The sequence below is a fragment of the Mus caroli genome, unplaced genomic scaffold, assembly GCF_978045245.1.
Source record: "Mus caroli unplaced genomic scaffold, Mus_caroli_1 scaffold_5, whole genome shotgun sequence".
In the NCBI taxonomy this organism is placed as follows: domain Eukaryota; kingdom Metazoa; phylum Chordata; class Mammalia; order Rodentia; family Muridae; genus Mus; species Mus caroli.
Genome location: NW_028227260.1, coordinates 138,110,868 through 138,123,086, shown reverse-complemented (window position 1 = coordinate 138,123,086; position 12,219 = coordinate 138,110,868). Strand labels below are relative to the sequence as shown.

The window sequence follows — 12,219 nt, the reverse complement described above, 5'->3', positions numbered from 1 at the left end:
CAGGCTGGGCCAGGCTAAGATGAAGCAAGCACTATTGAGGGCCTGAAATGGCTGTTGTCAGGTAAGTGGAAGCTCATGTGGTCACTGTGTGCAAATGAGGGGCTCATCTTAAGTGGCTCAGTGGGGAGCGGGCCTGGTGGTGGTCTCTGGCCTCCACAGCAGAGGGTTCTGTGCACAGCCTGCCTCCCGGTAAAGTGCGGTGTGCCGGGGCTGTGCTTGGGGTGTCAGCTGGGGGTGGGGTGGGGCAGCAGTGGGCTCAGCAAAGGGGTGCCAACAACAGCCCTCCTGAGTAAAGCTTGTGTCACCAGAGAAAAGCTGATGGCAGGAACACACGGCTCCTGGCTCCCACAGCATAACAGCTTCTTAACCCAAATGGGGAAAGGCTCATGAAATAAAGGGGACGCGTCCAAGGTTGGGGACAGTCTTCATAGGAACACAAAGGCAAGCTGTCTTCTGAAAGGATTACCTTAGGACTAAGTTAAAAAGACACACGCTTATCTCCCCCATGAGTCAAATTTAAGATTGCTACTATTGCTTCTTCCAGAAGGTCATGAAAAAAAAAAATTTAAGCCTTGAAAAAAAGAATTCAATTTGTTTAAAAGAGCAACAATGTTGGGGGAGACCCCAGATCATTTGGCTCACAAGCTGCTTTAGCATCCTCTGGCCTCAGGGAGCATCCCTGGATATCCACCCACTTTCTGTGAGGAAATTTAAAATCCTTTTCTTTAGGACCTTGTCCAGATAACTGGGAAGGCGACTTTTAGAGGGGATCCCTTGCCGCTTCTGGAGGTGATCTTTAATTATAATAGTCTTCACAGTCACATAGCGTGCAGGACTCAAGTTCAATGAACTACAGAGAACCTTCTCCCTATCTGACAGCAGCTCAAACCCAGGAAGGTTCTCAATGGCTGCAAACTCACTGTCTTTGCCATCCTCCTTCCCCCTTTTGGAGCTGGCCAGGTTTTTGTTCTCCTTCCTCCTCTCCCGTTTGTGTCTGGCGGCCTCATATTCGGCCGACTCCTCCATCTTTGTAATGCCATTGCGTCGGTAGCGCTGCAGCTCTCGAATCTTGGCACGAAGCATCTTTTCTTTGTGCATGTTTTCAAATAAATCATCAAATTCTTTGCAGAACATGAACTGGTAGAGTGACCGTAGTTTCAGCCGCAGCTCTTTCTCCTCCTTGGTGATCTTTCTCTTCAATGTCTTCTTCTCCTTCTTGTCCTTGCCCAGGAAGGCTGGTACCAGGTTATAGTCTCTGGCAATGTTCTTCCGGCGCTGCCTCTCCTTCAACTTCCGCACATACATGTCTACATGGGCACGCTTGAGCTCTATCTCCACATCATCATCATCATAGTTCACAGACAGCCCACTGATGAGCGTCTCAGCATCCTGGTCATACTCTATCTCATAATCATCTCGCAGTGGCATGTAGCCCAGCTGCTGCTGCTCAGCCACAGAGATGTCCAATGGGGGTAAAGGTGTGGTAAGGCTAGGCGAGAGAGGGCCTCCACTGGGGCAGGTATGATCTGTCACCCGGTTGGGGATGGTGTCAGGGATGCAGGCTTTGCCCAAGTTCCCATGGATATACATGCTAACGTAGTGCTCCATCACTTCCTGGGGAGTCCGTGAAGCACCAACATGTGCAGCCATGTCTTCCCAGTTGCCAAAGCCGAACTGCTCGATGGCGTCCAGCAGCAGCTGCTCCTCGCGGCTGGTCCAGCCGCCCTCCGCCTCAGGACCCCAGAGTGTGAATCTTCCGCCGTCCACCAGCTGGTAGCCGTGGTAGCGGCGGTGGTGGCCGATCTCTGCTCAGGCCGAGAAGCACTCGGGGCACAGCTCGATGTCCTGGCACTCTGTGCAGCGGAAGCGCAGCGGGCTCACCTCGGCCAAGCAGTACACGCAGTACTACTTACCCAGCTCCGCCATCTTCCCCCACGCACTGCCCGCCGCTGCCATGGCCGCCCCCGCCCAGGTGCCGCCGGAGCCGGCCAGGCGGGCCGCCCCATCTCTTGTATTCTTTTGCTGATGCTTGCATCTATGGTTCCTGATTTCTTTCCCAGGGTTTCTATCTCCAGAGTTTTCTCCCTTTAGGTTTTCTTCAGTTTCTACTTCCATTTTTAGATCTTGGATGGTTTTCTTCGATTCCATCCCGTTTGGTTGTGTTTTCCTGTAATTCTTTAAGGGATTTTTGTGTTTCTTCTACCTGTTTAGCAGTGTTTGTTTGTAGTTCTTTAAGTACTTCTACCTGCTTAGCAGTGTTCTCCTGTAATTCCTTGAGGGATTTTTGTGTTTCCTCTTTAAGGGCTTCTACCTGTTTAGCAGTGTTCTCCTGTATTTTTTAAAGTGAGTTATTATTGCCCTTCTGAAAATCTTCTACCACCATCATGAGATATGACTTTAAGTCCGCATCTTGCTTTTCAGGTGTGTTGGGGTATCCAGGACTAGTTGTGGTGGGCATAATGGGTTCTGATGATGCCCAATGTTCTTGGTTTCTGTTAGTAAGATTCTTATGTTTGCCTTTCGCCATCTGGAAATCTCTGGTGTTAATGTTCAAGCTGTCTCTGTCTGGAGCTTGATCCTCCTGTGATTCTGTTAGCCTCTGTCAGCACTCCTGGGAGTCCATCTTTCACCTGAGTTCCAGTGGTCAGAGCACTTTCTGCAGGCAAGCTCTCCTCTTGCAGGGCAGGTGTCCAGCAGTCTGGAGTTCTGATCCACCTCCTGAGTCCTGGGGTCAAAGCCCTCCCTGTAGGCTGACTCTCCTCTGGCAAGGAAGGTGCCCAGGGGTCTGGGTCTCAGCTCTGCCTCCTGGTTGAGGATGAAAGCGAGATGGGACCCTGACCAAGAATCTCTGTTGCTTCTATCGCCCATGTGCTCTCAGGTGATTACGAGGTCCTGGGTGTGCTATGGGTTCTGTAGAGAGTCCTCTGGTGCCTTAGATGCCCTCTGCTGGGTTCATACAGAAGATGGCGGGGCTGGCCCTGACCTGAATGGATCCCAACCTCTGGTCAGGCTGGGTTCCTCTGTCCCTGTTCCTCCTGGCACAAGACCCTCCGAGATTCTTTGGAGCTGATGTTGCGTTACACTCACCTGTGATCCCGAGGTGATCCCAAGCTCCTGCGGTGTGGAGAGCACTCTGGAGCTCTTAGTGGCCTCTGCTGGGCTCAGAAGGGTGGCTCTGACCGGAAAGCATTTCTTGACAATTTGATATGCAATTGTATTTATTAGGGATTTTGTTCATAATCAATTGTGCATGGGTGCATGCATGCTAGGGTGCACCCGTGTGGAGGTTAAAGGGCACTTGCAGGAGTCTGTTCTCTCCTTCCACCATTTGAGTTCCAGGGATTAATTTAGATTTTTAGGCTTGCTAGCAAGAGCTTTTACCCAGTGAACTGTTTTGCTGGCCCCTACTGAAACATTTTACTTACATGCCATTAATTATACATGATAACAGAGTTCATTAAATATTTATATTCATGAACATAGAATTCACTCATCAAATTCACATTCTTTTCAAACTCATCCTTATTCTATTTAACTTATTTTCAAACTTAAGGTTTTTAATTTGATTGTACCAGTCACGAGCATTCTGGCTATAATGATTGCTTCCATGTGCTATAACTAAGTGTGATTTAAATGGGCCTCAATTGGTGTGGTCCATTGCCTTATGTGATGACACTGATGGTATTTCCCACCATGGACAGTAACCAAGACCAGCACTAATCCAGAGCTCCCTGAAACAGAACTTGGTGGACTCTGAACTAAGTCATCATGGTGCATGCCACCAGAGTATGTCATTTTGTATGCTTACTCTGACATCCTACAAGTGGCTGAACTCTTTGGTCAGCTAATGTTTTCTGTTGAAATTACACAGGAACTTATGAGGCCTTATAACCACTTACTCATGTCATAGAAATCCTCACTAAGTAGGCAGAGTGGACTATGGTCCAAATCTTCATGCAGGTTTTCTTTTACCCTTCTATAGATTGGCCAGAATGCTATAGTATGGATGCTATTGTCCTCATCCATGTTGTGGCAGCTATGTCTGGTCTTTGAAGGTGGCTGGGCACCAAACTCCTCTCTGAGTGGCCTTCTGGTAAGAAGCAGTCCTAAGGCTCAGTATGAATTTAATAGGATACCCATCTCCCTGGAGTCCTTGAGTGGGCTTGAATCTAGTCTAATTCATTAGCTGTAGAATCCAAATGTGTGATCTTGATATCCTACAGGGAGGGCCTCAAAACATGACATCTGCAAGAAATAACTGTGCTGCAATAACTGTGGCAAGGTATGTAGGGGTCAGGCCTTAGCCTAACAACCCTGCCTTACTGGTTCAGCTATCTTTCATTATGGTTCTTAGGGATAGATATTCTTTCTTCTCCCAGTCCTCCATATCTGTAACCCCACACATGGTGCTCTTCCCATTATAGTCTGTTTTATAGTCAGGGTAGCTCATCGTCCAGGATGGCATGTTGTTCCTCTTATGTTCATCCCACATATTTCACAAAGTCTAGAACTAATATAATTGAAACTGAGTGGCTAACCTTTCTCAGGTAGTTGGATACCTCATACATCTAGCTGTCAATCTTCATTGAGTGTGGGATGGTAAAACCATGCCAGGAAGCTCGGTGGGTAGAGCAGGAGACTTGGTGGGCACATCCCTGAGACTTAGGAAACTCCCTGCTCCCTGCTAGATACCTGGCTGTAACATGTGCCATGCTCCCCATGTTGGTCATGTAGCCCTAAACAGAGTTCTCCATACTAATAAGGTACCTAGAGGTCCTGAGGGCTTAGCTAATAAGCTTCCTGTTCCAGACATTCCTCCCTGCAAAAGGTATTTAATCTCATTTTATGCCATGAACAGTTAATAAACAGTTTAGAACCATGGACTGTCTCTTTCAACTACTATTGCCATGGGGAACATGTAGGCCTTTGCCTACAAAGCCACAGCTTAAATCTCCCATAGGTCTAGATGCCAGTCTTCAGCCTGTGGCCCTGACTCCGTTCTCAGCTTTTCTCTGACTCCCAGTAGCGCCTGGATGTCCAAGAGTTGGAGAACCCAACAGCCCTGGCCTTATTGCAGGCCCAGGTACCCCGAATCAGCCCTGCTTTGCCCCTCACTTCAGACTGTATTTCCCACCTCCAGAGCAGTATCCTGGTGCTCCCCTGAAGCCCAGCATTGGGAGACACAGTCAAACACTTCTCAAATTCTGACTCCCCAAGAGGCAGTGCCTAGTAGCCAGGCATATGCAGACCTACAACTGAGTGCTTTCACCCATATTCTGGTGCTACTGCTTGACCATTCTAGTGATACACAGAGGGAGTCCATAAAAAATGAAGTGTAGCATGGTACAGAAAAATGCCATGCCAGACAGACTGCTACAGTAGTATTCTTGATTCACTTACCCTTTGAGGCTGTTTATGATCAACTTGCCAATTATTTAATAAACTGTGTAGACCCTGCACCACCAAAAATGTGGTCTTACACTGGAGAATAATCCAGGGGCTACACTCTTAAAAGAAAATAGACTTTCACCCTTTTGGTAGCTAAAATGGTGGTACTTTATGCTCACTTCCTCTATCCTTATTGGAATTTAGTCTTAAAAATTACTATAAGTTCATATGTGCAACTGCCCTGCTGTGCCCAGAAGACACTCTTTTCTTGTTATCCATGGCTCATGCTGCAGTGGAAACCCACACACCCAAGACTATATGAGTAAATATTGTACAAAATTCTCATAGAACTAGTGAAAAATTCAAAAGAAAACATCTGTACTGCAGTGTCTAGTGAGTTTGAGGATTTCTAGCTGGTCAACCAAGAGATATGATCTTGAGATATCAGTATTACACAGGAAGTGTTTATTCCAGTTTCAATCAGATGCCACTGATTTGTATATCATCCATTTCTAATATGTTCATAATTTAATTAAAATATTTTAACACACGAGTGATTTAGGATAACAGGAATTACCTGAATTTATTGCATTGAGCCTAGAAAAACATGCCCCTGTGATTGGCTGAGCCTTTTTAAATTTTGAGACAGGTATTGCTATATAGCCGTTCTGGAATTCACCAGGCTGGCCCCGAATTCACAGAGATCCATCTGCTTCTCCCTCCTGAGTGCTGTAATTAAAGACATGTGATATCACATGTGGCCGGCTGCTGAGCTTATATTTATGATCTTCTACTTACTAAGTGACTAACTGGTAGAAGCCAGTAACATGGAAATGCCTGATACCGAGACGGTTTATAGGATGGTATAAAGTCTGGTGCAACTCAGAATGGCACTCAATTTAAAAGTGTTTCTGGAATTTTCCATTTAATGTTTTCAGAACAGAGTTGACAACTGAAAGAAAACTTAGGTTCGTAAAAGGAACCTACTGTATCCTGGTATAGCACAGGCACACTTACTTTCTTGGATTCTTCTTTGAATGTTTATCTGTTCTCATAGTTAAGACATCTACTTATCTTGGACACTGAGAACAAGGCTTAAACTAATAAAAACATTAGTAGAGGAGCCGATACATTGGCCTGAGCTACTTTTTTTTTTTTTTTTAAATATATGATATCTTGAGGCATGCTAAGTATAACCCACAAAGACATGGAGAACAGAGCTGACCTTAATTGAACACTGAGTCCAGAGTCCAGGTTGTTTCCATCTCATATACTTATGTTCATGGTGGGGTTCTCTACTTGGCTTTTACCAAGGTCCTGTGATTGTAACTCTTGATACCATAGCTCCTTGTTACCTATGAATATTCATCATTCTTTCACTCTAGCACTCTAGCAGTCTGCCTACTTTGTTGTCCCATCCCTTTTCCTCTTTTCATTCACCTGCATGGTTCTCTAATCAACTTCATCGAGCAGGAACATTGGCTATACCTCACCATCCCTCACTTCCAATACAATTTTCTTTGCCCATTCACCCTCAAATCCACATGTTTGCTTATGTTAATCTAGTCTCAAGTACTGTACTCCACTGGAGATTTCATATTTCTCTTCCTTTCCCCTATTCGCTCCCCAACTCTGCCTTTTACTACTCCATTGACCCACACTTGGTGCTTCATTAGCCTTCTTTCTTTCCCTCTAACTTTAGCACATTTGCATCCTACAGTTCATCCTTATCCCATCCTTTTCAGTCTATGTCTCTGTCACTTCAGTTTGCCACATGCAGCTGGAACAAATTGCCATCTGGTGCACAGGAAGGTGTTCCAAGATTCACAGCATAAGGCACAACCTGAGCTCTCACCTGACTGCAGATTAACCTTAAATGGAGATGATTTTCTATTCGTAAAAAGATCACATAGCTATTTCTGGTTCCCTTGAGTATCTTTAATGTAGACTGCACCAGGAACAAACTAGTGGGCCCTACATTTTTTTTCTCCCTGGAAATGGATATATATATCTTATGGAGTTCAAAAATAAAGGGAAGACGCAGCAGAATGTGGGAGCACTTCACATCTGCAAAGCCCCTTGTTTGATCTACAGCATTAAAACATTGCCCCCTCAAACCTGAGCCTATTGCTTACTTGTTCACCCAAAATTAAACCATAAAAAAAGAGGCTTGAAAGATGGCTCAGCCATTAAGGAAGCTTTTTACAGAGGACCCAACTTCAGTAAGTATTTATACATTAAATATTGTTTGACTGGGGCTATGGCATTTGAGAGAGAATTATTGAGAGCAGATATATTAAACTTTCTAAGTACAATTTAGAAATCTATATAAAAGCAATTTAGCATCTAGGCTTTGACCCTGGAGAACAAATATGAACATACACAGACAAAAAAAGTTGGATCGTGACTCTCTGGTCCTCAACATACATGTATACATGCATGAGTGCATGAATGCAAACACAACTCACACACTTAAAAATAGGTAGTCTAGAAAGGCACAAACAGACTCAAGTCTAATTCATCTGTTTTGGTAAGTACAAACCCAGCTGACCACCAGGTTTTACATAGCTTGTGTTGCTTATTAATGCTAGATAAGTATCAATGAATAGCCACATTAATAAGAGGGCTTACAAATACGGTAATCTACAAACAAGACCTCTTGTTCTCCAGAAAATGTTATATTGTTCTCATGGGTCTCAATTTCATCTCTGACCTTAGAAAATACATGCCACCAGCACTAGTATGATATTTGGAGGATGTTACTCTACCTCCTGTTGAATTGGTATTTTATGTTTTTTTGTAAAAAATGGAGTAATTTAAAATCACTTTAAGATTTAAAAAGATATAAATGGATTTTAATAAAGTAACTTCCCACATGTGTCACTATGCACCTAAATTGGAAATGTGTTCCAGCTTTTGTTATTTTAGGCTTATGTAATATGGTCCCCAGGTGACCACACATACAGATTCATTTGAGGTTTGGGGAAAATGTCTACATATCTTAGGAATTGAATGAATATTTTCGTTTCTCTGTTTGCCTGGTTATCCAATTTGCTCACTGAAAATAAATTAAACTCTATCGAGCTTATATACATTATGAATTCTGTATGTAGAGTGACCATTAAAGGAATACAACATGGTTTTAAAGATAGTTTTTTTTTTCAAACAGGTAGTATATTCACACTGTACAACTTTCCAAAGCTATGAAAGAATACAAAATGTGTCTCCAAGTTTCATTTCCCTAGTAATCTACTGACCTTTTTCCTTTTGTAAGGTAGTAATTGTAATTACATTTTTATATTCCTTTCCAGGAACAGTTTATATATACAATTCATTCTGTACTTACAATTTCCTCCCTTTTATATACAAAGAGTAGCACAGAATACTCACTTTATTGTGTGTTGCTTTTTGTAGCTAATGATGTAACTTGGAGATTATCTCAAATCACTAGAGAAATGATATCCACGTTCTTTCTGTTCATTTTTGTCTCTGAGGAGTCTACTGTAAGAATATATCAGTTCCAGGAAGCAGAATCCACATAATACAATTTCAACAGCTTCTAATCTTTTGTTTTCAAACAATGCATCAACAAATACCTCTGCATTTGATTATTTTTAAAAATAATCAATGAGTATATGTATTCCCAGAAGTCAAAATTTATTTGTGGTTTTAATTACCCTTAAATGCTTTTCTTTGAATGAGAAAAGTCATTCCTGGACTTGCTATTTGCCAAAAGTTTTTGTGGCGAACACGCCGGGATCTCAGTTTTTTAAACAACTGAGACACATATTAGTTCCTTCAGACTTTACTTTGTCCAAATCATTAAACAGGACCAACTATATCCCTTTATTCATCCCATCTTACCCACCTCTAGCTGTTCCTCAAATCTGTCATATTCTGTAAATGCAAGGTTTTTCTGCTTGTTTCTCCCCAGACCTCATATGGTCTTTGTCACAGCTATCTGTGGTCATGCACCTTAGTGTGCTACCAAACCCTCTCCAGAGTCCTTAGCTATGCTGCCTCACTTCGGGAAGCCCTTAAATCTCCTGCACTGGTGCCTGATCTGGTCTCTTCAGAGAAATTACACATACACTACTTTTTCAACTTGCATTAGGGTGAAAAAGATGAAAGGAAATGCTGTTTATCCCAATGATTAGGCTAGAATCCAGGTCATACTTTTAAAATATTAAATGAATAGATATTTCCTTTGGAATATATAAAAGACACTATAGCGTAGTAGGCTTTGACTTGTGAGTGTGGTCTTTTCAATGGGCTTTCTTTACTGTGTGCGTCCTCTGATGTACAATAAGGTTGGATTTCTGGGTAAAGGCTTTCCCACATTCTGTACACTTATAGGGCTTCTCTCCAGTGTGAGTTCTTTGATGTACAGTGAACGTCGATTTTTCCCTGAATGCTTTGCCACATTCTGTGCATTCATAGGGCTTTTCTCCTGTGTGTGTTCTCTGATGGATAATGAGCTGTGACTTCTGGCTGAAAGCTTTCCAGCACACAAGGCATTCATAGGGTTTCTCTCCTGTGTGGATCCTCTGATGGATAATGAGCTTTGACTTTTCTCGAAAGGCCTTTCCACACTCATTACATTTGTAGGGTTTTTCTTCTGTATGAGTTCTTTGATGTATAATGAGATAGGACTTCTGGGAAAATGCCTTCTCACATTCACTGCATTCATAGGGCTTCTCGCCAGTGTGGCCTCGTTGATGTAGCATGAGGTAGGATTTCTGAGAGAAGGCTTTCTCACATTCATTACACTCAAATGGTTTCTCTCCTGAATGAGTTCTTTGATGCACACCCAGATTTGATTTTTGGGTGAAAGTTTTCCCACAGACATCACATTCATAGGGCTTCTCACCAGTGTGAATTCTTTGGTGCACAATGAGGGTTGACTTTTCATTGAAAGATTTCCCACATTCAGTACACTTATGAGGTTTCTCTCCAGTGTGAGTTCTCTGATGTATAACGAGGGTTGACTTATCACTGAATGTTTTCTTACACTCATTACATTCATGAGGCTTCTTTCCTGTATGAGTACTATGGTGTATAATTAGGTCAAGTTTCTGTATGAAGGATTCCCCACACTTGGTACACTCATAGGTTTTTTCTCCCGTGTGGGTTTTTTGATGAACAATGAGGTTTGATTTCTGAGTAAAGGCTTTCCCACATTCATTACATTCATAAGGCTTCTCTCCTGTATGAGTTCTATAATGTATGATGACAGTTGACTTTTCTCTGAAGGCTTTGCCACATTCTGGACATGCAAAGGGTCTTTCTCCTGTATGAGTTCTGAGGTGTATAATGAGCTGAGACTTTTGGCTAAAGGCTTTCCCACACTCAGAACATTCAAATGGTTTCTCTCCTGTGTGAGTTCTCCAATGGACAATGAGATGTGACTTTTTGCTGAAGGTTTTCTGACATGCAGTACATTCAAAAGGCCTCTCTCCATTTTTAATTCTCTGATGAAGGCTAAGACCTTTCTTTTGCCTGAGGGTTTTCTCATATTCTTTATATCCACAGGGTTTCACTATGAAATTAGGGTTTTCATATTCTGTATGGAAGAAAAATTTTGCACACCCAGTGTCATGTTTATTTTCTGTAGAGCTTCCAGTAAGCAAGTTTAAATTGTCTACCATAGTATTTCCAAATGATTCAAATTTATGGGATCTCTGCATTGGAACAAGATGAAATGCATTTCTAAAATCAGTATAGTTCTGGCCACTCTTGGTAATTATGTTGTCATTAGGGAGTCTAACTTGCATCAACAGATACTTATCTTGTTTATCTTGATGTTGCCTCTCAAATTGTTCATTAATTTGGCAGACTTCTAAAAAAAAAAGCACAATAAGTTATGTTTATACTTTTTCAGTATGGGGAATAGGCCTTTTTCTAGAACTGCTATGACCTCAACTATTACTGCCATACTGCTATTAAACACCTGAGATGCAGATTTAGCAGATCCTAGGTTGTGCTTGGCTCACTCAAAGAGCATCTTATAAGAGCTTATCCTGGAAATCAGTTTGGCTGTTGCTCAGAAAATCGGACATAGGACACTGAGGACCCAGCTCTACAACACCTGGGCATATACCCAGAAGATGCTCCAACATGTAATAAGGACATATGCTCTACTATGTTCATAGCAGCCTTATTTATAATAGCCAGAAGCTGGAAAGAAATCAGATGCCCCTCAACAGAGGAATGGACATAGAAAATGTGGTACATTTACACAATGGAGTACTACTCAGCTATTAAAAACAATGAATTCATGAAATTCATAAACAAATGGATAAAACTAGAAAGTATCATCCTGCCCTTCCGGTCCACTCGAGCACTGGGGTGCCTTGCCAGCGGAGTCTCCGGACACCCGCAAGGACCCACACAGGATTCCCCACAGGATCCTAAGACTTCTGGTTAGTGGAACACAACTTCTGCAAGGAGGCAGGTTCGAACACCAGATATCTGAGCACCTTCCCTGCAAGAATAGAGCTTGCCTGGAGAGAATACTCTGACCACTGAAACTAAGGAGAGATCTAGCCTCCCAGGTCTGCTGATAGAGGCTAACAGAGTCACCTGAGGAACAAGCTCTAACCAGAGACAACTATAACAGCTAGCTTCAGAGATTACCAGATGGTGACAGGCAAACATAAGAATCCTACTAACAGAAATCAAGACCACTCACCATCATCAGAATGCAGCACTCCCACCCCACCTAGTCCTGGGCACCCCAACACAACCGAAAATCTAGACCCAGATTTAAAAGCATATCTCATGATGATGGTAGAGGACATCAAGAAGGACTTTCATAACTCACTTAAAGAA

General features: G+C 42.8%; 1 protein-coding gene and 1 pseudogene across 1 annotated transcript in view; both read right to left on the bottom strand.

The window, feature by feature from the left end:
• Positions 1 to 582: 582 nt before the first annotated feature.
• Positions 583 to 1,926, bottom strand: LOC110287096 (transcriptional adapter 2-beta pseudogene; annotated as a pseudogene).
• Positions 1,927 to 5,884: 3,958 nt separating this feature from the next.
• Znf182 (zinc finger protein 182) overlaps positions 5,885 to 12,219 on the bottom strand; it is a 50,276-nt gene continuing 43,941 nt past the window's right edge. The window contains exon 4 of the mRNA XM_029473454.2: positions 5,885 to 11,227. Within this exon, the coding sequence (XP_029329314.2) occupies positions 9,654 to 11,227 (1,574 nt within the window). The 3' untranslated portion in view covers positions 5,885 to 9,653. The remainder of the gene's footprint in view (positions 11,228 to 12,219) is intronic.